Source organism: Dermochelys coriacea, chromosome 7 (genome assembly GCF_009764565.3).
Source record: "Dermochelys coriacea isolate rDerCor1 chromosome 7, rDerCor1.pri.v4, whole genome shotgun sequence".
NCBI classification, from domain to species: domain Eukaryota; kingdom Metazoa; phylum Chordata; order Testudines; family Dermochelyidae; genus Dermochelys; species Dermochelys coriacea.
Window position 1 is genome coordinate 112,353,997 of NC_050074.1, and position 26,094 is coordinate 112,380,090.

The 26,094-nt window shown below is 42.8% G+C and overlaps 1 protein-coding gene across 1 annotated transcript; it reads right to left on the minus strand.

Annotated features, from left to right (window-relative positions):
• Positions 1-7,695: 7,695 nt before the first annotated feature.
• On the minus strand, positions 7,696-21,568 carry LOC119859031 (pancreatic lipase-related protein 3-like). The gene is made up of 8 exons (XM_043519377.1): positions 21,083-21,568; positions 18,706-18,831; positions 15,480-15,614; positions 14,143-14,251; positions 12,675-12,791; positions 12,484-12,585; positions 9,446-9,557; positions 7,696-7,867 (listed from the first exon to the last, which is right to left on the minus strand). Exons 1-8 carry the CDS (start codon positions 21,131-21,133, stop codon positions 7,696-7,698), a joined length of 924 nt encoding a protein of 307 aa, XP_043375312.1. The 5' UTR covers positions 21,134-21,568.
• Positions 21,569-26,094: the final 4,526 nt, after the last annotated feature.

Below are 26,094 nucleotides of genomic sequence, written 5' to 3' on the forward strand. Positions count from 1 at the left end.
AAAGACATGTATATGTTTACATTTAAGTATATGAGCGGTTCCCTTGACCTCACTAGGACTATTCCCTGTGTGTAAAGTTAAGAGGTGTGATTGTCTAAGGCCAGGTCTACACTCCAGTGTTTTTCCAGCATAACTATGTCTGTGAGAAGTGTAAAGATCCTAGTGTTGTGAGTTTAGTGTAGACACAGTTATACCCTCAATACTGCGCTTTTGTCATTATAGCTTATTTTTCTTGGTAGGGCAATTTTATTGGTATAAACTGTGTCCATGCTAGGAATGCTTTTCTAGTACAGTACACCACTATAGCTATACTGGCAAAGCACTCTTAGTGTAGAAAGTCTTAACTAACCAGTCTGCTATTGATGCATGAGCCAGAACAGACTCCAGCTCACACTCCCATCACCTTGTAGTTCTGCAGAGTTAACAGGAATAAAAAAGTTGTAAAAGTATATTTTGGTCATTATTGTCAGCGAATCTGATTTTTCACATACTCAGGGAGTAGAAGGAACTGTGGTGACAGAGTGGATTTCCAGAGTAGAACGACACTTCAAGAAACATTTGAAAAAAAAAAAAAAGACCATCCTCTTAAAAAAAAGTCAGAGAAATCAAATCAATGTCGGGAAGACCTAAAAATAGCAGTAGGGAACTATGGGAAATTTTGGAGGAGGAAGGGAACAAATGCAGGACCAGCCATAATCAGAATTTAAAAAGGAAGAAAAGTTCTAAAGATGCTGTTCATGTTGTTCAAAAGTGGGAGAGATTGTGTGGGGGAGAGCCACGATGGATTGAAATGGAAGTGAGAAGGTTCCACGCTCTAGCACCTACCACAGGAACTACGTCTGCATTGTTATGCTTTCCTTTGCACTCCTGTTCAACTCTGATTTATAGCACTCCTGAACGCGGGCCCTGAGTCTGAGGGCTGGTGTGGTGATTTTGTACGGCCTTTGTTAATGCAGTTTAGTTTAGGGTACTGGGTTTATTTTTTTTTAAATCATTTTACTTACATTTTTACTCCCATCAATTCCAAAAGGTTTGAAATGCATCATTTTGATTGCTATCTAATAGATGTTAGCTGTAAATAACTAAATGCTTGCAGGTCATTTACCAGGGGTAAGAAAATGATGGAAGCAGGTAAAAGATTAATATGTTTGGGATTTATACTGTGTACTTTAGCAGGTTATTTACTTTGCTTAAAAAAGCTCCAATGCCTTGAACTCTAACAGTTACAAGCTGATCACTCTTGTGACAATCTTAAAGAAACTGTGTTAATTTAAAACGTGTACAAATACGTTTTTAAAAGCCTTTGCCCAATAGCAATTTGTTCCAGTTTGTTTGTTTTTAAAATACTAGTTACAGCTATTATAAATATTTTTCCACGGTTGGATGCCTTTCTGGAAGATTTAAGTTTTTGGGATCAGTACAGAAGTAACTGGGTGAAAGTATAAGGTCTGTGTTATACAGGAGTTCAAACTAGATGATCTAATGTACCCCAGGCACCTAGGAAATAAACATTCCCATGAAGTGTCCGAATCCCTGGTGTTGCAGTACTGCGACCATGGTCCTGCAAACCTTTATGCACACTACTTTACGCATGGGAACTCAGATGTTATATAGTGATGTGGGCCATAGAAATAGCTGGATGGCTTGATAGTTTAGTCATTAGAGAGACAGGACTAGTCACATTGATTTCAATGGGAGAACTGATGTGTGTAAAGTTAAGCACATGAGCAAGTGTTTGAAGGACTGGGGCCTAAGAAACAGTCTTAAATAAGTGGGGTGCACCGTGAGGCCCAGAGCCACAGGATTGCCAGGTGTCCTGTTTTCAACCGGTCGAATACCCGGTCGAAAAGAGACCCCCCCCCCGCCTGGTGAAAATGAGTGAAGGAGTGAGGATGGCGGAGAGCGAATGACGGAGGGAGGGGTATGGAGTGAGCATGGGGGGGGGGCCTCGGAGAAGAGGCGGGGCAAGGGTGTTCAGTTTTGTGTGATTAAAAAGTTAGAATGTTGTGTAGTTTTTCATGTAACATTGAGCTACAAAGCAATATTGCCAACCTGAAGTATTAACAAATCAGGCCCTTCAGACTGGCTTAAATATCACGAGGTAGAAAATCTGAAAATTAAATAATAAATATTTAAAATGAATCTTGGGTTTCTTATTTGCTTTTTAGTATTGGAATGTTTAGCCTTCATATTTTCAAACTTTTCTCTGCAATCATGATGTCTAGAAATTTACTTTTAAAGAAAAAATGAGAGGTTTGATTCTCAAGGATTTCAGCAGCTGAGCTCTAAGAAAGTCATCAAATATCATAAAATCACAAGTATTGGCAATACTGAGAGAGGGCCATCAATACAGGTCAGTGTTTCTGCGCTTCCTGGAAAATATGAGTGGTCACAACTTTGACCTCAGCTTAACCAGATGCTTTTCCTGGCAATTTCTTTAAATTTTAAAATAAATTTTGCAGGAACACCTGTGACACTTATTGCTGATTCTGGGTTTCTAAAATGGTGTTTGTGTTCAGCTGGATATCTGCGTCTTACTGATATGGTCTGAACAAAATAAATAACAGTCTGACAACCAAGCACAACACAGCAGTGGATTCAAACAGAGAAATTTGCAATCTTGTTGCCTATGGCTGTGTATATTCTAAGGCATACATGGCATCAACACTCCAATATAGGCCTGAGGGGGTCTGCAGCCAGGACGCACACATAGAAGGCTGCATGGGACATATGGTGAACATGGCAGGTATTAGGAATTACTTATATTATTATTATGCTGTGGCTATCCTAAGGATCACAGGTCATGGCAAGTCTGACACAATGCAGACTTCCTGCATCAAAGACCTAGGAAACACTCCTGCTACAGACCAGATGGTTGCTGCTTGAAAAAAAGCTCAAATTGCTATTTTTAATATTTTAAAGGTATGATTTTAATAAAGTACCAGTTAAAGCGGATTGACTAAACTGCACCATCCCCCATTTGCAAGCTCAGGTAATAATAACCCCTTGCAAGACACCAAGTTTTTGCTTAGCTGCTTCTGCTGCCTTCCTTCGGTCCTGGAGAGCCACTTTGTGGGCTCCTGGTTCCACCTCCTTATGGCTACAGCCCGTCAGTTTCCTCCACTTTCAGGTGTTTTAATAGCGGTATGTGTGTGTGAGAGAGAGAGAGAGTGAGTGAGTGCTTCAGCCCCCACTGCCTAGCAGCAAGCCAGGGAATACTAACACCATCCACCCATGGAGATACATGGCAAGAAAACAAGGCAGAAATAGAGAAACTCAACCCACATCAGCCTGTATTTGAAACTTCCTGCCCATGGCAGTGGGAGGCTGTAGTACTGCATTCCTGTCGCCGTGTGGGGTGCTGTGTGAGGCTATAAATCTGCACCACTGACCAGGCCCATGCTCCCATCATTCCAAAATGGTGTCCCCCAGCGGGAGGCAGATGCTGCTGGCTTGTGCTGTGCCCCCTGGATCCTTCAGAGACGCTGAGCAGCAGGGACACGTGCCGCAAGGTAAGAGAGTGCCTCGGTCTATGGTTCTGTACTGTGGCAGGCAGGAGGGTGCTGGGGGAGCAGGTGTGCCGTATGCACCTGTCCTGCACTGATTGCACCTTGGGGTTCCGTAGTAGCTTTGATGGAAAGGTTGTGATGTATTTAGGGCGCCCTTTGGGGTTGCCCCTTTAAGGGTCCTGTGCCTTAGGCTTTTGTAGCTTCCCGGGTAGATTGTTCCAGCACAAATTCTTGGTGTATTAGAGTTTCATTCACATTTCTCAAAAAGAAAAGGAGTACTTGTGGCACCTTAGAGACTAACAAATTTATTAGAGCATAAGCTTTCGTGAGCTGTAGCTCATGAAAGCTTATGCTCTAATAAATTTGTTAGTCTCTAAGGTGCCACAAGTACTCCTTTTCTTTTTGCGAATACAGACTAACACGGCTGCTACTCTGAAACCATTCACATTTCTGTCTCTGTTTTTTATTTTTCAAAGTGTTATATTTTCAGGGTCCTGGTGTGGCCCCAAATGCTCATGAACAGCCACGGGATAACTCAGGAGCCCCCCTCTAGTGCTTGGTTACCCAGGAATAGGGGATAAGGGTAATGTAGTAATTGTCACAGTTCAGGGCAACTGCACTTGTATTCCTCCTCTATGGGCCAGCAAGGGCTGAATGCACTCTTAGGCTTTGGGCTGCCCCGCCATCACTTTTCTCAGGCAGAGACATACTCATGTCTCCTCCCCCTGACTGAGCAGTTCCCAGGCTGTACAGTTCCCTGCCTACACTGGGAATGGCAAATCAAATTGCCTCAGCAGGCCTACTTTCCCTTTCCTCAGAGGCTGCAAACTGTGTCATTGCCCACAGTTAAGTAACCACGCAACTCTTTCTCAGCAAATGCATTTATTCTTATGGAGAAAACTTATTAAAAGTAATAACAGAACCTATGTGCTTGCTAATAAGCCAATCAGAGATCACCCCAGCTCCAACTAGGGTTCTGGCCAGTGAACAAACCCCACCAAGAGGTTTTTTTCTGTGGTTACGTGACTGCGTTGGCTCAGACCTGAGAGGCCTTCCTTTATACAGTTGGGCCTCTAATCTTGTCTTGATGTAAGAGGTCATGAGCAGGTCCCCTCCTGAGGAGGAAGTTTCGAAGGTTGGGTCTGGAGGTGCGGCATTTGCATTCCCCCTGCCTAGGTATTTCCTAGGGAACCTCCTTAACTTTGTTTATCCCAAAAGTTCCTTCTCATCCGGCCCATTATTTTAAAATAGCCATTTGAAGCTCTTATAGGGTTTAAATTAGTCATGTGTCCCTCCTTCATTCAAATTGCTGTCTGTCTTCTGAGGGTTATATTCTCACAGTACTGGTGTGGCCCCATATGCTCATGAACAACTACAGGAAAACCTGTTACATACAATCCCACCGTAATAGAGAAACCTTTGCATTTTTAATATAATGAACTCCTAAGACACTTAAATTGACTTCGGTAGGGTTTAATTTAATTCAGTGAGGTTTGTCCAGGATTTGCAATAATTGCCACGTCTGTCACAGTTAGACAAGTTTGGCAGTATCTCATCAGCTTTTTTGGAGGCACATGGCTAAAAGAATTATTCTTATTTAAACGCAAATCAGGGGCAGAATTCTGGGCCCTTGCTCTGGTGTGCAAGAGATGAAGAGCGCACACATAGAGTTCTCCTCCTCTTGCACATCCAACCCACTCCATTGTGTAGAAGCTTGGTGTGGTGGCAGGTTTTGCCATCAGGACTTCACAGGGTTAGTGCCACTGTGGTATAAGCCTCTGCAAATGGAGTGGGGAGGAGTCGGGGTCATGGCACTGCTTCTTCTCCACAATCGCTAGCTGGGCTAGCCAGGCCATTTAAGAGCATTGCAGGGGCTGTGCCATCAGGAACTTGGCAGAGTCCAGAGTGTCTCCTGGGACGACTTCTAGGCTGGTGCATCTCTGTACTACCCTTAATGTAGAGCTGTGGCTTAAAGCTACAGCTTAGTCCTGTCATTTCTCCGTAAGTGGGGAATATTTTACTTTGCGAAGTATTTGTGTGAGATTGCAGTGTATAATGCGTGCTTCTGACTTTCACTGAAATGGTGACTTGTTTTTGTGTGTGTCTATTCTTACCTTATACATATTGTGTATGTTAAGTCTAATGATGTATTTTAATGCATTAAAACAGCAAGGTAAACTGCATAGGGATTTTCTGCATGTACTCCTGGCATATGTTTAGGGCTATTTTGAGATTTTTGTCCTAATCTAAGCAGATTAAAGAGAGAGAATCTTGCAAATGCAACACAGTGGAAAACATTTGAATTTGTCTGTGAGACTCTGTTTGAAAAGATTGTGTCAGTATTACAATGTTTATCAATGCACCTACATTTGTACTCCCGTGGCTCCTGTTTCTTACAAGGGAAAGGGACTAGGATAAACTTAAAACAATGACTTCTTGTTTGAAAAGCTCATTAATGTGTTTGCACAGAGCTGAGAAAACAAAGAAAACTATCTGTTTAATAATTATTTTCTGTCAATAGCTGTGTGTGAAAACAACCCCAGAGAGAGAGGACAGATAACACAGCAACTATAGTTGATGGGATTTAATTTAGCAAGGTGTAAGTAATTGTGGAATTCCATATTTCACGTTTCCTTTGCCACAATATGTAGACCTGGGGGGGAAAAAAACAACTTGAGTCAATATTTCACTACAAATGTTTTTTCCAAAGGTGTGTAGGAACATTGATTACATTTATTGGCTCATCTGATGCTGCCAGCCAAGATCCTACTCTTCTGGGAGGAGGGAGTACTCCACTTACATAACAGTAATTCAGCCAACTAGTATAAAGGGGTGACAAGAATTGATGGAATGCTATATATTTCCATCAATGTGCAGTGCTATCTTCACTTTTGTTGAACACAGGCTTTGCGTATTCAGAACCACATTGTACGATGATCTTGTTAGAAATGGGTTTATCTGAGTACTTCCAAACACGGAGGAGCCTGTGTATACCCACGAATAAGTCTATGTTGACGTCCTGACCTATCTCTTTGAATAAAAAATATGGTACAAGTTTTGTTTCCCTGATGTGACTCCTGGAAATACCTTCCATGAAAATGACTGGGCGTGATCTGCACTAACTGGCTGATGGACACTTGAAACGCTGCCTGTAGGGTGGTACTTGTGGAAAGTCATGTAATAGAAATGGTAAACTCGGGGTTCTTTTTAAAAATAAAATAAAAATTATTTAACAAGTATTTATACAGGGAGTGTAATAAAGGAGTATCCTTTAATGCTCTGGGTGCCCTTGTCTGGTGCTTCATGCAGAAGAATATCACTGCCATCCTCTGCTGCTGCTGCCTGGATATATCAGAGGCAACAGCTTAACTTACAAAAAGAAAAGGAGGACTTGTGGCACCTTAGAGACTAACAAATTTATTTGAGCATAAGCTTTCGTGAGCTACAGCTCACTTCTTCTAGCCTGGGCTCCAAAAGAAATAAGAGAGCCTTACAGGGAGGGCTTGGGGGTGGAAGGAGAAAGGGGGTGCACAGAGATCCTGGCATGGAGGGAGGAGATGCAGGACCCAGGGATGGTGGGTGCACAGAGACCCTGGAATGCGGGGAAATGGGGGGGATGCAAAGAGACACTGGCATGTGGCAGAGAGGGGAATGTGAGCTACCCAGCCCCTGGCATGGGGCAAGTGGTAGGGAGGAGTTGCACTGAGTAAATGAAATGGAGGGGGATTGGAGCTTGTGGGGGAGAATGGAGGGATGCAAGGAGCCCCTGGGTGTGTGCAATCAGCTCAGTTTACAAAAGCTACAAAGTCTGCGCCCCCCCCCCCAGTCTGGAAATACGCTAGATCAAACAGAAGCATCACTCCCCCTGATCAACTTGAATACACAGCGATGACATGAATGACTGAAATCAATCGACCCCACACTGGGTCTCCAGAGCTGCTGTACTTCACTGTTGTGCATGGAGTTAAAATTGCTTTTTGGATGAAATCCATCTGCATGCAGAAAGCCAGCCTAATGCCTGGGCACCCTTGAGCTCCCATTTAAGCTCTGTTTGGAGGGTTTAAGTGGGACTGAAGTGTGTGCTAGCTCTTTGCATAGGGGAGGATATCACCCTTTAGGAGCAAACTGTAATGTCAAATTTGGCTCTTTTTATAAATGAATAAAATGTAGTATAAAACAAATATACTTACACACATCCATCTTCTTCATTGATTATGTGGACCATTTCTGCTCCCAGTTGGGCCCAAAGCAGAGTCAATATATTCTTATTCCAGAGAAATTCAATCTTCGTAATATTTCTAGGGTTAATTTCAACATCGACGTACTTTGTATAAATGCTACCTTGATGAAGGAGTCCACTGCAAATAGGAGAATGAGGAGAGTGACACTATCTGATACGGTCCAGGGGCAGGGGTTCTCAGCCTTTTGCTTTCTGAGCCCCCTTCCATGTTATAAAAGCTCCACAGCCCAGCTGTGCCACAACTGTTTTTCTGCATATAAAAGCCAGGGCTGTTGTTAGAGGGTAGTAAGCAGGGCAATTGCCGGGGGCACCGGTAGGGTGACCAGATGTCCCCATTTTATAGGGACAGTCCTGATTTTGGGGGCTTTTTCTTATATAGGCACCTATTGCCCCCGCACCCCTGTCCTGATTTTTCTTGCTATCTGGTCACCCTGGGCACCGGGAAGCTAAGTTGCTCAGGCTTTGGCTTCAGCCCCTGGTGGTGGGACGCGATGCCCCGGGCTGCAGTCCCATGCAGCAAGGCTTCAGCTTTCTGCCCTGGGCCCTAGCGAGTTTAACACCGGCCATGCTTGGCGGACCCTGTGAAACCTGCTCGTGGCCCCCAAGGGGACCCCACACCTGAGAACCACTGGTCTAGGGGGCTGCTGAACTAAGACAGGTTCTGAATAACTTTCAGCATGTTTGCCCTTATTTTTTTTATAACATTTCGTACCTTTTTTATTAATAATTTGTATTTCTGTAGCACCCCCATGCTAGGCGCTGTATATACACAGAACAAAAAGATGGTCCCTGCCCCAAAGAGCTTGCAGTCTAAGAGTAAAACAAGAGACAACATATGATGACAGACGGGGGGAGTACAAGGAAACAATGAGACAACATTGGTCAGCTGGATGGTTTGTGGTCTCAGCACGCTAGTAGCTTAACCATTGTCAAGTTTTTTGTAGACATCGTGGGAGAAGAGAGTTTGAAGGGGGATAATGAGGTAGCTCTGTGGAGGTTTACAGGGTGCTCCTCCCAAGCATGAGGGGCAGCATGGGAGAAAACATGAAAGTGAAAATTTAGCAAGTGGGAAATGGAGGCTGGTATCATGGGCTGAACAGAGGGGGGAGTTAGTTTGTGAAGGACCTTGCACCCTTCATCTAAAGGTCTCTGTGTTATTCTCACATTAATAAAGCTTTTTAATGTAGTCAAATAGGTAGTATACCCAGTTTACAGATTGGGTAAACTGAGGCACAGAGGTTAAGCAGCTTGCATGAGTTCATATAGAAAGTCAGTGGCAGAGCAGGGAATCATGCAAGCATGTGGGAGTGAATATGCTAACAAGCTACCACAATGCTAGCATGGAAGTGGTTAGGTCAATGCCTGTGGTAAAGCTGCTCACCATGCCTGGTGTGACCTGGATGGAAGTATGAACAATCTCTGTCTGAGTTGGCTGGAGCCTTCTCTCCAGGCAAATCAGACTCCTGAGCGCTTGTTAAATGTTACAGAGCCCAGGAAAAGGAATTGACTTCCATGCCCCTGCTCTAACCATTAGCCAATACTCGTAAGCTTTTTCTGTTGTAATGTGTGTTAACTAACATGACTGCAACAATGAACAAATATTTGTTGCTTGCAGTCTTTAAACATGACTTTGAAACAGAGGTGTGAATGAAATATAGACACACTACAAAGCCGAGTCTTGTGCCATTGAACTTACCAGATAATTTGGTACTGCTTTGTGAACCTGTCTGTGCCATGGAAAACTATGTTTAGTTCCCCCCTCACTTTCTTCGTGCCAGACAGCTTGATAGATATTTTGTGGCTCCAACCTACATAATAAAAGCCAAATAAAAGTAGATTTCTGGCATTGTTTAGGTTCCTTACATACTGCAGTGACAGTTCTCTTTTTAAGTGTACTTTTACTGTTCTCATTTGAAGAACAGGCAGCTCAAGAATCTCAGCAAGAATGGACTTTGGTAAGCAGTTTAGTGTTTTTCCTCGGTTGTCAACAGCCTTATACTAGAGAGACATAGAAAACCACCACCATTCAGCTTATCAAAGGTTTATAACAGCACAGAGAATTACAGCTTTAGATCATCTCATTTCAAACCCCCACCCCTTCCCCCCCCCGCCCCATCCATTTGGCTAAATAACTACCCTTCTACACTTACTAGTAAAGGGTGGGTGTGCTCCTGTGTTTAAAAAGTATTTTTGGTTTATTTTCTCCAGTTTAGCTGGATATTGGTCAGCATAGTGACCCATCATTGGGCAGCCTTCTCTGTGACATGGGAAGCAGATTCCCTGGGGGAAAATAAGAGCGTCTGGGTAATGTGGAATATTTTTCTTTTCATCCTAACTCTTGCAAGACTAAGGCTGAAGAGGTGGCCCTGATGCTGCCAAAGCCTTGACCATTCCCTTACCACGCTATTGAACCCCACTGCGTTTCAATGTCCTGTTTCTGATATCAATTTATTTTCTGATTATTTATGCTTAACCATTTGAAGATGAAACAAACCAACTCTTTACCCATAACAATGAAGGATGCACTTAACTTCCAGGTGGTAATGGTCTGAACCCTTCCATTTCAAACCCTGCCTTTGTTTTCAACCTGAGATTTGCGCAAAACTTATGCGAGCCGTAAACCTCCAATGGAAAGTGTAACATAGGAGATACAGCGGTTTCACCTATACCAGTGGAATCATCAGATACCCAGGATTCCACCACTGGTGCAGCATGGGAGTCAGGGTCTATCTATATCTATCCTGCCACATGCCCGCTCTTTACCAACTGGCATTGCTTTATTGCTGTTGGAGCTTTGTTCTCCCCAAGTCCTGATCCCAGTCAGGCACTGGGAGAGCAGAGACACCCTAGCACCTGACTTTGTGTGTGATGTGTGCACACGAAAGTAGAGTTGTTAATTTTTGCAACTCACTCATTCTTGGGCTGTTATGCTTACCAACTGGAAGAACAAGTATGTCTTGCAGGGATATCCAAGAAATCCGTTGGGATGGAGGATACTTTGAAAATAAAACTGATGGCTGCGTGAATGATGACATAAAAGAGAATGGGCCTCTGTTGAAACAAAATTCTGAGTGTCTGTGAAACCATCTTCTATTACATTTGGTCATGTAGAGCAAGGGTGGTTTTTTCTCCTTTATAACAATAATAAAAATGCTGGCTGGAAGGATAGCATGGTCCTGTAGCATTTCTTAAGGGGAATCTTATGGGTTTCTGGCTGTCAATAGCATACGAGAAGCTCTCTGCTTCAATTGACCCATGCACTGACTTCTCATAGCTGGAAGACTGGGTTCACCCCTACCTAAGATCTCTTGTGGATATTGATCCATGTTAGAAGACAGCTACGCAACGCTGTATCATTTTTTGTGCTGCAGCATGCCATAAAGCAGCAGTTCTCAAACTGTGGGTTGGGACCCAAAATTGGGTTGCAACCCCATGTTAATGGGATAGCCAGGGCTGGCTTAGACTGCCCAGGGCCGAAGTCCGAGGGCTTTAGTCCTGGGCGTCAGGACTCAGATTACAGACCCCTGCCTGGGACTGAAGACCTAGGGCTTCGGCTTTGTGTCCCTCCTCCCCTCTTCTCCCCCCCCGCCCGGCCCCTGAGGCTCGGGCTGGCTCAGGCTTCAGTCCCCCTCTTGGGGCCATGTAGTAATTTTTATTGTCAAAAGGGGGTCACGATGCAATGAAATTTGAGAACCCCTGCTGTAAAGATGCAATTCAGATAAACTGAATAGAGTATAAGGGATACACAAGCTTTGTGTCCACCATTCCAAGCCATGTGGAGAGGGGATTCTTTCCCCCTTCTCCTTGGAGACGTTCAGCCCACTCTTTGGCTCAAGTTGCTAGAAGGAGGGGAGATGCACTCAGGCTCTGTGCCTTTGCTCAATGCCTTGTGGGTGCTGGATGCAGCGTGGTGAGAGGTGTCACTTGCAGCCTCTATTCCAAAGTGGGAGCTAGCGCTGCCCCATTATAGGTATAGTCATGAGCTTGTCTTCACCCTGGCCAGACACTTCCCGTTACAACTGAAGCACTAACTGATCTCTGCCCCAAATCTGCAGTCAAATTATGGAAATTAAGGCTGATCCCACATCTTCTGTATGACCATTTCTCCCTTTATGCTACCTTCAGGCCATCTTTGTTTCATGCTTTTTCCCCCACTCATCATCAAATATGCAAAAACAATTATTTTTAAAATAAAACCCTCAAAAAAGCTCCATTTGCCATGGTCAGAACTATAATATGAACAGACACTGTGAGTTAATGCTGCAGATGCTTGAAGTAGATTTATCTTCAGCGATAAGTAAGTAATTGATCTTTAAATATTCAGGGTAAATAGGACTAATCCCCTGAGATGGGATATTAGATGGATGGGATCTGAGTTACCCAGGAAAGAATTTTCTGTAGTATCTGGCTGGTGAATCTTGCCCATATGCACAGGGTTTAGCTGATTGCCATATTTGGGGTCGGGAAGGAATTTTCCTCCAGGGCAGATTGGAGAGGCCCTGGAGGTTTTTCGCCTTCCTCTGTAGCATGGGGCATGGGTGACTAGAGGGAGGCTTCTCTGCTCCTTGAAGTCTTTAAACCATGATTTAAGGACTTCAATAGCTCAGACATAGGAGAGGTTTTTCATAGGAGTGGGTGGGTGAGATTCTGTGGTCTGCGCTGTGCAGGAGGTCAGACTAGATGATCAGAATGGTCCCTTCTGACCTTAGTATCTATGAATCTATGAAGATTTACCTTTTTTAGTCACTGGAATAATTACATCATCGCATCCAGGCATAATACTTCCTCCATTTGGGTAAAAGTCAAGGTGGCCAGAGGTTTGAGCCATTCCAACTCCTGAAATACATACATGACATGGTGAGTGCGTCAGTTAATTCAGTGTCATGACTGTTGCTGCAAATGTTTGCTTGTATGTGGGACCTTACCTACAGTAGGAAGTTGGGCAGCATTACTATGAATAACGTCAACAAATCTTGCATCCGTAGGGTCCAATCTGACTTTTGGCGGAGTGCCTTCAAAAAAGGGCCCAGCAGGATCCAACCCTAAAGAGAAACAAATTATTCACTGTTTGTTTGGAAAAAAATTGTACGTATGTAGAGCATCAGTTTCAAATGAAGTATATAATGCATGGTGAGGAGTAATGTAAACACGGGTTAGAACCCCAGGCCAGTGCACTGAACATTTTAATGTAATAAACATTTGTACAGTGTTAAAACACTTACAAAAATCAGAATACTTCATAAAACATAGTCACTGCAAGGAGAATGAAGCCTCGTTTCTCTTAGTTATCTACTGATTTTCCCAAGTGAGTCTCAACTTCTAGAAGGCAGCCTTTCTGCAAATTCATCCCAGCACAAGCGAAGTGCTATTGGTTAGTGTATAATGGTGTCATATTGCCAAGATAAGGAGGGATTTTAACACAGTGATCCAGTTTCCTACATTTTCTGCTGGTGTGGAATGGAAGGACTAAAGAGTTTTTGATCAGTTATTTATTTGTATTTTAGTAGGCAGAGCTAGTTTGGTGTCGGAGAGAGGTGAGGCTGTGACTACCCCCTTCCTATATTCTGCTGGAGCAGTGCTTGTCCTCATGGGAGTGCAGGGATTGCTGTCGTGCTCTGCTGCTTTGCAGGAGCATGTAGGGGTGGGGAAAACCAAGAGAAAGCACAGAAAACTCTTCAGGGGACTTGTGTGGTTATTTCCTCTCAAAGGCCTGGGAAAAGGTCATTTAGTGGGATTGTAGCCCATGTTCCCGCCTCACCTCTTAAGCCCATTCAGAGCAAGACATATGTCTTGACAGTGGCCATTGGGAGACTCCTTGGAGGCAGAGTGTATCTGCCTTGTTAATAAGTCCCACCCCAATTCTCCTTAACATACTTTCAGTGGAAGTGGGAAACTTAAATTTTACTTTGCAAATGGATTGTAAGACATGGAAAAGTGTGTGTGTGGAGAGAAACTTGCCAGTCGTATCTCAGGTCATCATTTGCTTGAGACTACTAAAAATACAGATCTGCATAAGAATCCTCATTGTTGATATTTTAATACTATTACTAAACCAATACTGATAACATTGCATTTTCAGTTAACACAATGATAAATGTTGAATATCTACCAGTGTGCAGATGCACTAGTTTTTTTATTTAAATATTCTGCTTACTCTTGTTAACACCATAAAGTTGTTAACACCATAAATCACCACATCAGCATAGTGATGTCTATAGGAACAACACACAGAACGGGCTAAATTCTGCTGTGGCATAAGCAAGCACCACAACTCATTGAAGTTGGTGAAGATACACCCACTTATGCCTGTTTGGCTCAGTGGGTCCAGCTTTGCAAACTTCTTTCCCCTTAAAGAACATACCATGTAATGTTTCATCTTAGTGACTAGCCTACCGGTTATTCTTTTGATGCCTTGTATTCTTCTTCCCGCATCTCCTGCAGCATGTGCACCCAGACTATGGCCAATGATATGGATATGAGAAGGGGAGTATCGAAACATTTTCTGATGAGTTTTTGAAAAAAAGAAAATAGAACATATGTATTTAAATGTCAAACACAGAAGATGCCTTATTTTCAAAGATTTTTACAGCCAAAAGGGACCATTGTGATAATTTAGTCTGACCTCCTGCATAACGCTGGCCATAGGACTTCCCTATATTAATTCTTGTTTGAACTAGAACATTTTAGAAAAAATCCCATCTTGATTTAAACATTTCCAGTGATGGAGGAATTCATCACAACCTTTGGTTAGTTGGTCCAATGGTTAATTACCTTCACTGCTAAAAGTGGGCACCTTACTTCTAGTATGAATTTGTCTAGCTTCAGGTTCTAGCCCAGAGGTGGGCAAACTATGGCCTGCAGGCCACATCTGGCCTGTGAGACTGTCCTGCCCGGCCCCCGAGCTAGCCCCCAGCCCCTCCCCCGCAGCCTCAGCTCACTCGCTCCGCTGCCGGCGCAATGCTCTGGGTGGCAGGGCTGTGAGCTTCTGGAGCAGCGCAGCTGCAGCGCCGGGCCTGACTCGATACCTACTAAAAGCATTGGCAAAAGTTATAAGGAACGTGAGTAACACTGTACATTGAAAGCCTGGGATTCTTTCATTTAAAGATAAAAGCATTTTAAAATACTGTAGCCAAAGTTTTTTCTGTTCCTCTATCAAGGAAGACAAGCAAATATGGCTGGATGCACTTATTCTGGTACATGCATAAGCAAGTTAGGTTGTGGACTCCAGGCAACTAGTCACGTCTCTTTCAGTATCACAAAAGTTGCAACTCCTTGGGTCAAATACACCCCTATACAGTGAATATACAAATACAGTTGAGACAGCAAAGAAATATTACAAGGAGTCTGCTGCAAATAAATCTGTTCGTCTTTAAGGTGCTACCGGACTCCTTGTTGTTTTTATGGATACAGATTAACATGGCTACCCCCTGATACAAAGAAATATTGCCACCTGCTGGTCTTTTAAGTTATTTAGTCACTTCTATCATATTACTGTACTATCTTTAGGACATATCTTAGTACTATTTGTGGCTGTGTGAGGCATCCCCATTTTGGTGGTTCTGAACTATCTGCTGTGTTCTTCACTTCCCAAACATTAACTTTTTGAATCATACTTTTCTGACCACAAGAAAACAAGATCAGAGCACAAAGACACCAGTTACCTAAACCCATTATGCTCCTGTGACTCTTAGCTTTAAAAAGTAACTTAAAATTCACAATATTTTTTTTACCATAAGAGTATTTATGAAATAAGCAATCTCAGCCCCAACAACACGGATGTTGTTCACTGCACTGATGTATATGCCTTTTGCACCTTCTGCCCAGTCCACGGCAATGCAGTTCACATCTTCCACTTCCACTAGCAGCTAGTGTGTAAACAGAAAACAAAGAATTTACGAAAGCATACAGTAAAATACGGATTCAACTTAAACCTAAATGAATCGTTTAGTAAATTGAGCATTTGGGTTGCTTGTTGTTTACAAAGGACAACATTTTACTACAGCACTTACACACATTAACGTGGGTCTTCTCATGAAGCACAATATGATGAAAACTTTGACATTCATACAAACAGACGTCTGAACTTTAAAAGAGCACACTCAAAATATTTTTTCAATTTTTGTCACCATAAACACTTATTTCAGATCAGAATTATAAACTGATTTATTGTAGTATACAATTTCTGACTGTTTGATTGTCTCTTCTGTAAACAGTTTAATGAAACCACTAATTTTTAAGGCCCTCTCTTCAATTCTGAAAAAGGCAACTGAGAGTGAGGGGCTCAGAACTGAGTGGGAGGCTTCTACAACAGCTCGTAAAGCTAAAAGCCTGGTGACTTCCACACTGGAAGCTTACAGAAGTCAGGGATATTGCTCTCTAATTTCCCATCATAACTCAGCATTTACTATAATAAGAATGCAAACATGAAGGTTTGCACTGTGCTTCTATAGTCTGTCCTCTTCGCAAGGCAGTATGTCTGTGCTGACCCATGAACAATGCAGAGAAGGAATCATGCCTTAGAGAGCGGATTCCTTCCCTGCTTCCTATTTTGTGCCACAGGACCAGTAATTAGATGCTGGTGGATTACTACAAACAGTTCAGCTGCTCTGCTTAGAGGAGCGAAGGCTCAACTTCCTGTTCAGGGGTGGGTTGGGGGTGGAAGCACATAGTGTCGGTTTGCCACTTTATGCCTAGACACAAGGTTTGGGGAGGAGATGCAGGGGTTTGTGGGGTTCTTGCCCCTCTCATTCCTCTGAGCAGGTACATGGACCACATTGTAGCCTAGCCTTTTTTGTATTCAATGGATGAAGGTAAATTTGGGTCATATTATCCGTTACAATGTGAGACAGCGAGAGACACTGTATGGCGATCTCTTATTTTTTCCATTTTAAGGTTAGTATTTTGCATCAAGAGACAGTATAAAACAGCCTCCACGGAGAGGACATTGAAATATTTAGTTTCACTTTTCTGCTGTGTATTTACTTTTCAAGATATTTTTGGTTGTGGGTTGTTTATTTTTCTGAAATGTCTAAGATGATTCCAGTAATTGCAAGTAGAGCTGGTTGGAAAATATTTTCCTCTAGAAAATTTCAAATTTTCATTGAAAAACTGACCATTTTAACTCAGAAAAGTTCTATTTTCTGAAAACTCAAAATATCCCTTAGAAAACTGAGTCACAGTCATTTTGTCAAAAGTACAATTTTCCATTGAAAAACAGTTTTGATGGTAAATTTTCGACTTGCCTTAACTGAGAGCTCTGGGTATGAATTGTGTACTAAATCAGGCCAGCATATTGGTATTACTGTAGATTTTAGCCTTCACATGCTTTATTTTTTCAGAAGGATCTACTCAACAGCTAACTAACCTTTGGATAAAGATTTTTTTTTAACTTTTAAATTTAAATTTTCAGTTTTGCAAACAAGCATTGTTGAATACAAGAAATGTGTGTGTCCGTACACTCACTCACACTCTCTCTCTCTCTCTCTTTAGTTTTAAAATTTGTCCTCTCTTCTACATAGGGCGTAGAAAGTAACAAGACCATCTGTTAGCTTCAGCACAGTTAACCAAATCGCAAGGAGCAAAAAAGTTAAGGCTATGTCTACACTAGCACTTGTGTGGATAAAACTTTTGTCGGTCAGGGGTGTGAAAAAAAACCCACCCCTGATCGACATAAGTTTCAAGCACAAAAGCGCTGGTGTGGACTGTGCTATGTCGGCTGGAAAGAGCTCTCTCCTGTCAGCGCAGAGCGGCTACATGGGTCCTTATAGTGGTGCAGCTGTGCTGCTGTAAGGTCTGTAGAGTAGACATTGCCTAAGTTTCAATATCAGAATGTTTGGAATGTTGTAGGCTTGGCATGAGATCAAAATAAAATTAAACACCATCTCAATTATATAAAAATCCATCTTCTCAGGCGAATTTGCTAAGACGCCAATACTACAAAGACTTACACATGTGCTTCATTTTACTCTCTCTGAGTGGGCCCATTACTCGCAGTGTGTAAAGTTAAGCAGGTGTGCAAGCCTTCATAATGTCAGGGCCTAAGGTTCTACTTCCCGGTTACACAACGGTTAGCTTGATCCTGAGTATAAACTGATTTCCCCTGGAGCCTTGTGCCATAGGCTCTCTCTGCTTTTGCAGATTGCTGTTTGTTGAGGCTAAGACTTTCCTCTTTTTATTTTGCCGAGTAGGAGTTCTACTTTGGGAAGAAGTTTCTTTTTCTCTGTATATATGTGCATATATCCTTGCTTTCCATTCATTTGTCCAAAGTAGAATTTACTCCGTTAGACTGATGGACATAAGGAGCCATAATAATTCTGCAAGACTGGGGGCTAAATTTTCAGGCTCGCTTGTGAGTGGTGATGGCAGAGGGATAGTCTCCTCCAGCTGAGAGGTGGCATAGCTGAGTTGATAGCGCACTGGCCGGGAATTCAGATGACTAGGGTTCTATTCCAGGCCCTGCCACCAGTCTGCTGGGTGACTATGGGCGAGTCATTTTACATCTGTGTGCCTCATTTTCCCCATCTGTTAAATGGGGATAATGACACTGGCTGTCTTTGTAATACACTTGGACATCGATGGATAAAAGGATCTATATAAAAGCTAGGTATTAGTATTGTTACCTCCCCCAACCACCCAGGAAGGAGTGGACGCCACAAAAAATATAGGTTTTTCTTCCAAAGCTGGACTACTACAATAATATATGCACAACCTTAAACCCAGCCCTGCATTCTCATTTCTTGTGAAAGCCATATGGAATGTACAGTCCAATTCTCTCCCACACCCATGTTCATGAAAAGGGCGAGGTGATTATTAAAATTGTTACATATGGGTTAGCATCCCTTGCCCATTAGTAACATCAAGTGGTTGTCAAAATGCAAGCTTAATATTAGCGTTTAAGAAACAGCGATTGAATGTGGCTGCAGTTAAAATTGGAAATTGTAGGATATTCTCTCATACCAAGCACATCTCTACCACCCAGCCATGTTTTCCAGTGCTCATGAATCCATGAACAATGAAGCGAGTTTTCCTATGTGAGCAGAAATGTGAGTCTTTGATAGTTGAGCGATGTATTGCAGAGATCACCTGTTTTGAGCAAAAACAACAGTAATAAATATCATCCTCTGTTTTGTCATCTTTCAACTCTTCTTAGCTAGGAAATAAAAACAAAATATTGTCCAGATCATCCCTTATATAGGATGCTATCTTCACTCCTGGAAACCCCTGGGTCTCATTGGCTCCCCACAGCTCCCTGCCTCTCTAACCTCAGTCGCAGCATAGTTCCTGTACTGTCCCTGCTGCTCCACACTATTCCTCTCTGTGTACAAAGATCTCTTTATACAGAGCCAACTAGTATAAGATAATCACAATGAGCAGTACCCCACTGAGTATCCTCCTCCCAGCTCCTGCCTGCCCCCTTACTGACCTAACTTCTGACTCCCCAATTCTGCAGTGCAACTGAAGAGCGGCTTTGGGAAGTCACAGGCAATGGAATCATTGAGGTTACTCTCCTCTCCAAATATGCTGGTACAGCTCTGTGCTAGGTGCAGTAGTGGAGGTCATTGTACATTAATTTAGTATGGCCCTTTCTTCTGGTGCCAAAATGATCTCTAACCCTCAGTCTGACTTTTTAAACTAATTCTAGGTCTATGTTCTGTGTGTGGAGAGAGTGGGACTCTGAAGCATTCCAGAACAATGCCCCTACAAGCTTAGTTTGAGTCATTTGTATTCAATGCAGGTTGAGCTGCTGGGCAATAATACAAGGTACGTGCTACCTGATTTAATGTACTGGATAGCAGTAATGTTTTGTGTAACCCACTGGTGAGTGTATGTTACATGTCCTCATGTGCCCTCTCATAACCCTGGCTAGGGAGCTTTAATAGCTCCTGTCTTTACGTTTTGAGGTGCCCAGTTGGGTCCCTGTTGTGTTGGCCAAGATGGTGGCTGTCACATTTACATCATCACAGCTTGTGAAGGTTGCACTTTTTATGTTCATGCATAACACAAAAGGCAAAATGTTCAAAAGCTCCTAAGTCCCATTTTTAGAAGTCTTAGGCTCCTAAGTCTCACTGAAAGTCAATGGGACTTAGGTTCCTAAGTGCGAAAAGAAAAGGAGTACTTGTGGCACCTTAGAGACTAACAAATTTATTAGAGCATAAGCTTTCGTGAGCTACAGCTCACTTCATCGGATGCCGAAAGCTTATGCTCTAATAAATTTGTTAGTCTCTAAGGTGCCACAAGTACTCCTTTTCTTTTTGCGAATACAGACTAACACGGCTGCTACTCTGAAACCTGTTCCTAAGTGCCTAAGTCATTTTTCTAAGTCACTTAAGTGTATTTTGAAAAGGTGACCCCCTGGGTGTGTCTCACTTCCACCCCCAAAGTGATATAGTTCTGGCTCAGTGGGATGGCACTAGTACTACAGTGTCTATGGGGCAGCAGCAATAGTGCTGGCTTACTCACGCTGCTCCACTGCCTCCCCCTGATCTGCAGGGATGAGATGGCAGTTCATGCTCCATGCCCTTTCGGTTTTTGGCTTTTGCTGAAATTACCAACCAGGGCACCAGTTAGGGTGGTGGTTTGTATGATGAAGGCTGCTAGGTTCTGGGGAAATGGACTGAGACCACAGACGTCATATAGTCCACCACAGAGAAAGAATCTTCATTTGAAGCTGAACTTGGCTGCAGAGGCTACAGGTATTGAAACATTTTCCCCTTGCAATTTCCCCAAGCCATTCAGTTCACCTCAATTCCACTTCTTCACTCATCTTCCCTTACTGACTGAATATTTGAGTTTAAAATTATGTTGGCTTTAAAAGGCAGCATGGGTGGGAGGAATGAACACCACGTTGGGAGTGAGGAGCCTAATCCTGGTTCTGCTCTGGACTTTCTATGTGGTTTTTGGCAAATCATATCATCCCTGCCTCAGTTTCCCCATCAGTAAAATGGTGACGCTAGCTCTCCTATCTGTCAGGGGTGATTAAGCACCTAGAGCACTGCATAAATGCTACTGACTATTAAAACATGTCTCCCAGTTTTCCTCAGAGAATTAAATGTGTTACAAACAGTAGTAGTCTGCAGCATTCCCAGTTCCTTGCACAGGAAAAGTGCCAGAAAAAGGTTTCATTTGTTTGGTTCATTTTTCAGTTTGTGCATGAAAATATTTCAGTTTTTACCCCAGTGACTTTAACTTCTGTTAGTTACTGCATCTAACAACAAGCTGACTCTTTATTCCCTGACTCAGTTTCTCATGGTAAGTGACATGCTCTTCCTACAGAGCTAGTGAACATTGGCAGGTGTAATTAATTTTTAATATTAAAATAGAGGTAGATTCTCACTTGAGAGTTATTTCTAGTTTCTTTAGTGTAAAGGGTGAAGCTGATGTTCATACTCTCTGGAGAGTCGGGTAAACCTGCCAGAAATCTCCCTGGTATTCCAGCCCATGGCTGTTTATCTGAAAAGCAGCCAAGTCGTTGGTAGCAAACTTTTTCGCCTGTAGCACATAAAGCAAATCATTAGTATTTTTGAATCCATTACAGTTAGATGGTGCATTGAAGCTGCAACAACTTTGAAAGAAGCAGACACTGGGCTTTGGTTTTATGATTAAATTTGAAGTCCAAATTCTTTCTGTCGGTATTAGCCAATGCTGATAATAGAGTATAGATCTTAGTGACTCATCAAACACCATGAAAGACCAGGATACTTTGTGGCAACTTTTTTCCCTTAGGGTTGTAGAATCCTCATACAAAAGTAAAAAAAAAAAAAAAAAGACTTTAAAAAATGTGTGCTGGTGTCAATACTGCCAGCTCCTGACTCAAAAGCAACAAGTGTATATATCACAGTTCCCAGGTTAACTACATCCCTGACCCTCCCTGGTCTTCATGAGGGCACCCCACTTAGGTCTCAGGCTCTAGCCATCACCTTTCTTGGATTGGGATCCTGTGATCTACTCCCTCTGGACCAGGAAAGTAGCCTGCAGACTCCTGCAGTTCTCTGTGATCACCTTAGCAGAACTGCCTTCCCATCAGCACCTGGTCTCTCAGGTGCAATGCCAGGGTGAGCAGCCAGCTCTCATGGAGCACATTACTATTTATTCAGAGCAAAAGCATGTAAGAGAAAACATAAAAACAATAAACAGCTTCTACGCATGCCTTGCTTACCAGCTGTCACCCATCTTCCACATAGAGACCCTGATAGGACTAAAGTACTTCTGGCCCTTTCATAGCACCTGTTTCTCATGCTCATAGTCTCATGTCAGTTCTTGAACTGACTGTGAGTGACCCTCCGATCAGGGCTGTCACTTGATACAGTTTCAAGTAATTTTGTATTAGGCTTCTTGGACCAGGTCGAACTAGCATATGCTATTTCCCCACGGCCCAAACTTCAAAAGTCTGGTTACCTTCAATTTTTCAGCATTGGGAATTGCATTAATTACTCCCTACTGAGTTTAGCTCCCGCAGGATGCACCTTTTAGCTCACCTGTTGAGCCACTCCATGAAGATACATGCAACATGTATAAAGTTGATACAAAATCAAGGGATTACAATATTTGAATCCTGAGCGCTTATTATTTCCTTTGACTTTTCTGTTCGCAAACACTGTTCATGACACTGAGCACTACTACTGCACTGTTCCTGGGAAACGGTGCAAAATAAGTATGTCCATAGGACTTTGCAGAATCAGGATCTAAAGGTGAACCCGGGGGTCTATGCATCGCGTGAGCTCTTGTAATAAAACTTAAGTGGTTCACAGGCCTTTCGCTAGTTCTCGGCACCAAGTAAACTGCATCATAAGTCATATAGAATAAACTGAGTGCGGAGGAAAATGAATTTCCATTGTATCTACATTCATTTTTTATTTCATTTGAACATGACTAAATTCACCATGTTTGGTGTAGTTATTTATAAATATGGTATCTCACCTGCTGTTGGGTCCAGCAGATAAAATGCAGCAATCCAAATTCCAATCATCTAAAGTAAATTAAATATACATGTGAAGTCCAGGTAAAGCATTTTATTTGGATACTAATTGCTTTAGATTTATTCATCTTGTAAAAAGTGTATAATAAACAGTATTTTCCCAGCGACCAATATAGCACTCAATCTAGCATCAATTTCTATGCATTCATTCCTTATGTCCTTCAAAGTAAAGGTAGCATGTCCTTAAATGTGCCCTTGAATCTATTCCTGTTTCAAAGCAGGGTAGATGAAAATGCACTACAGAACATTTAGGGCATGGCTAGAGTGACCAGACAGCAAAGGTGAAAAATCGGGACGGGGGTGGAGGGTAATAGGAGCCTATATTAGAAAAAGACCCAAAATCGGGACTGTCCCTATAAAATTGGGACACCTGGTCACCCTAGGCATGGCAGCAAGGTCCACATGAACACTTACAGCATGGCAGGCTACTGCAGGGTAGATTTACACCCCAGCTTGCTGCAATCTAAGTGCTTATGTAGCCAAGCATTAGTGTAAAGTGCTGTTTTCTTGATGTCTCCTCATCAGCAGATGCCCCTTTTTAGGTCACTGGTTATTTTTTCTGCTTTCTGCAATGCCATTTTTTCTTAGATTTAAAAATTCCAATTTATGTCTTACACTTAGCCTGATCGTGCATTCTATGCATGCCCCCAAACTCCCATTACCTTCCCTGGAGAATTGTGTGTGCGAGGAATGCAGGCTCTAGCTTGGCGAGGGAATAAATTCTGTCTCAAGTAGATCTTGGAAATGTTCTGACAAAACAGCGTTTGAGTTCTGCCCCTCCTTGTGATTCTGCTTTCATCTCTATTCCCACTCCCAAGGCAGTACACAAGCCTACTCCCTTTATCTCCTCTGACACTATGCCCAAACTTAGCACCCTCCCAGTTGCAGTCTTCTAACAATCCTCTACTTTGCCTTTCAAATCTCTCTTCAAATCCTCTTCTCCTTCCCCACCCACATGGTTTTGCATACAAGGTGTTTGGAAGCCCTGGGCTCAGCTCCTGACTCCATGCCAGAGAGCCTGGAAGCCCTGAGAACCCAGGTTTGAGCCAGGCCTCTAGGGGCTTCCAGGGTCCCAAGTCAGCTGGCTCCCGGGCTGCCCAACTTCCGCAGCCTGGTGAGCTAGTTGCCCCAAGAGTCAGGAAGCCTAGGGAGCCAGCAGGGGTCCCTGGCCTGAGCAGCCGAGATACCCAGGCTTCCCCAGAGCTGCAGACCCTGGAACTCTGTCAGCTGCTGAGTGAAAATGACACAAACTGAGAAGATTCATCTGCTGCCAACCACTGAATAGCAGCATTGAAACTGACTCAGCAGTTGCTGAGTCATGGGACCATTTTGAAAACGCCTTGTTTTGGCCAGCTCTAATTTGAAGGCTTTTGATTATTCCATCATCTCCGAGGAGCTGGGTAAAGTCTGGAGAGGAACAAAAGACAGTGACATGCAAACTTATTAGAGGGTTACACACTTTTTCTTCTGTAGGCTGAACGTGATGCTCGCACCAGGGGCTCCTAGTGTTATTTACCCCATCACATCACCCAAGAACCAGGGGTCACCCAATGAAATTAATAGGCAGCAGGTTTAAAACAAATTTCTTCATGCAACGTATAGTCTAGGGTGACCAGATGTCCCAATTTTATAGGGACAGTCCCTATTTTTGGGTCTTTTTCTTATATAAGCTCCTATTACCCTATTACTACCTCTTTCCCTTGCTATATTGTTGTTCCACTCTTTGGCTGCTGTCCTGGAATAGTTTATGCCAGCAGCTGTTGTGCTGTTTTCTTCTCTTTCTGCACAGATCATATTATAAATTCTCCAAAGCCGAAAACTCTCTTTAAAGTGCTGCATTCAACAGATCAATACAATATGTCTAAGTGTTCACCTGTTGTCTTTTATACTTCAGTTTAAGGCCAAGGATCAGATTCATTAGAAGGAAAGAGGTAAATAAAAACATGCCAGATGATTACAGTTAATGTCTTTGAAAACTCAAAACAAAACCCTTGATAATGGAAATACCTGACAGTACAAAGTTCTCTGCATACCACATGTCCCCTCTTATCTGTGTGAATACCCAGTTCACCTCTAGAAAATGACTACTTGGAAACACACCGGCCCACTCCTTAAAAGGAATCCGAGAATAGCCTCTTCTCTAGGCACATCCACCTTCTGTAGCTCAGGTTGGAGATAGCACAGTAAGATCCCAGGTAGCTGCCCAGACTCTTCCGGACACTGAAAACTGGTGCAATGCAAAATATAACGGAGAAGAGAGCATCTTGACTTTGGCCAATCTCCTCTTCCTGTCTACCCACTATGAGTTGTATGGGGAAGTTCTCCAGAAGGTAACTGACCTTAAATAAAGGCTCAAGATGACACAAATTTAAAATTAGGCAAACCAGCTATCCCATGGAGCAAAGTGCTTGGAACTTCTTTCAGACTCTCCTCCTCCAAATCAGCGGACAGAGTAAAAGCAATAATTAGGTCAGGGTAGAGCATTCATACTCATCACTTTGTGCGGCGTAGGTAAGAAGGGAGGCTTTCAAATATCTGCCGATCTCCTAAATTATGTCGGAGTCTCTGGATTGAAACAGTGACCCAGAATAGTTGCTAGGGGATGTTTTTCTGAGGTATTTGATTTGAGGGATGAGGGTACAAAGTGTACAGGCATTTGCTTACTGTTGGAGACCAGGTGCCCAGGGGTTGGGATTTCAAGAAGTTAATGTTATAATCTGATAAAGAACCGGATACTATTAATATGATGGTAACATAGGTCAGAGAAAAGGGGATATTAATCCACAGCTACTTGCTTGGGCATGGATCACAGTCGAATGGACTCAGATAATGTAGTGATGAAAAAAACTCATTCAATTATCCAATTTTTCATCTTGCCAATGTAAGATTGTTCCATTCAGCATTTTGTCTAGTCTAGTTTAATATCTTAAGTAAGGAGGATTCAACCACTTCCTTGCACTGGGATTCATGGATTTTTAAGGCCGAAAAGGACCATTATGATGATCTGTTCTTGACCTCCGCATAGCATAGGCCATAGAAGAGTTTGGGAGATGTTTGTGCTACCTGTGGATTCTTCCACTAGTTTATAGTCATTGACTAAGATTTCTTGCTTCTTCTTTCTTTCTAGTGGTGCTTTCTCTCCTTTCTTTTTGGTCAGTAGTTAGGTTACTGTTAATCTCTGGCCTATTCTCAGTCTGCTTGTCAACTAGCCATCCTTAAATGCAGGATACCTTTTGCTGGCAACCAGCCTGAATCTGAATGTCTCCATAGATAATTGCGTAATAGAATTGTTTCTAGTTGCCACATTCTTCCATTTAGTATCTCCAAAACAATCCCATCCATTCTTTAACTCTGACAGTATTTTACTTCGT

Coding starts and splice junctions, on each gene's coding strand:
- LOC119859031 (XM_043519377.1), bottom strand. CDS start 21,133: ATGAACATCAGCTTCACCCTTTACACTAAAGAAACTAGAAATAACTCT. Junction 18,832..21,082: donor AAACTAGAAATAACTCTCAA/GTGAGAATCTAC, acceptor TGCTCAAAACAG/GTGATCTCTGCAATACATCG. Junction 12,586..12,674: donor TGCCCAACTTCCTACTGTAG/GTAAGGTCCCAC, acceptor TATGTATTTCAG/GAGTTGGAATGGCTCAAACC.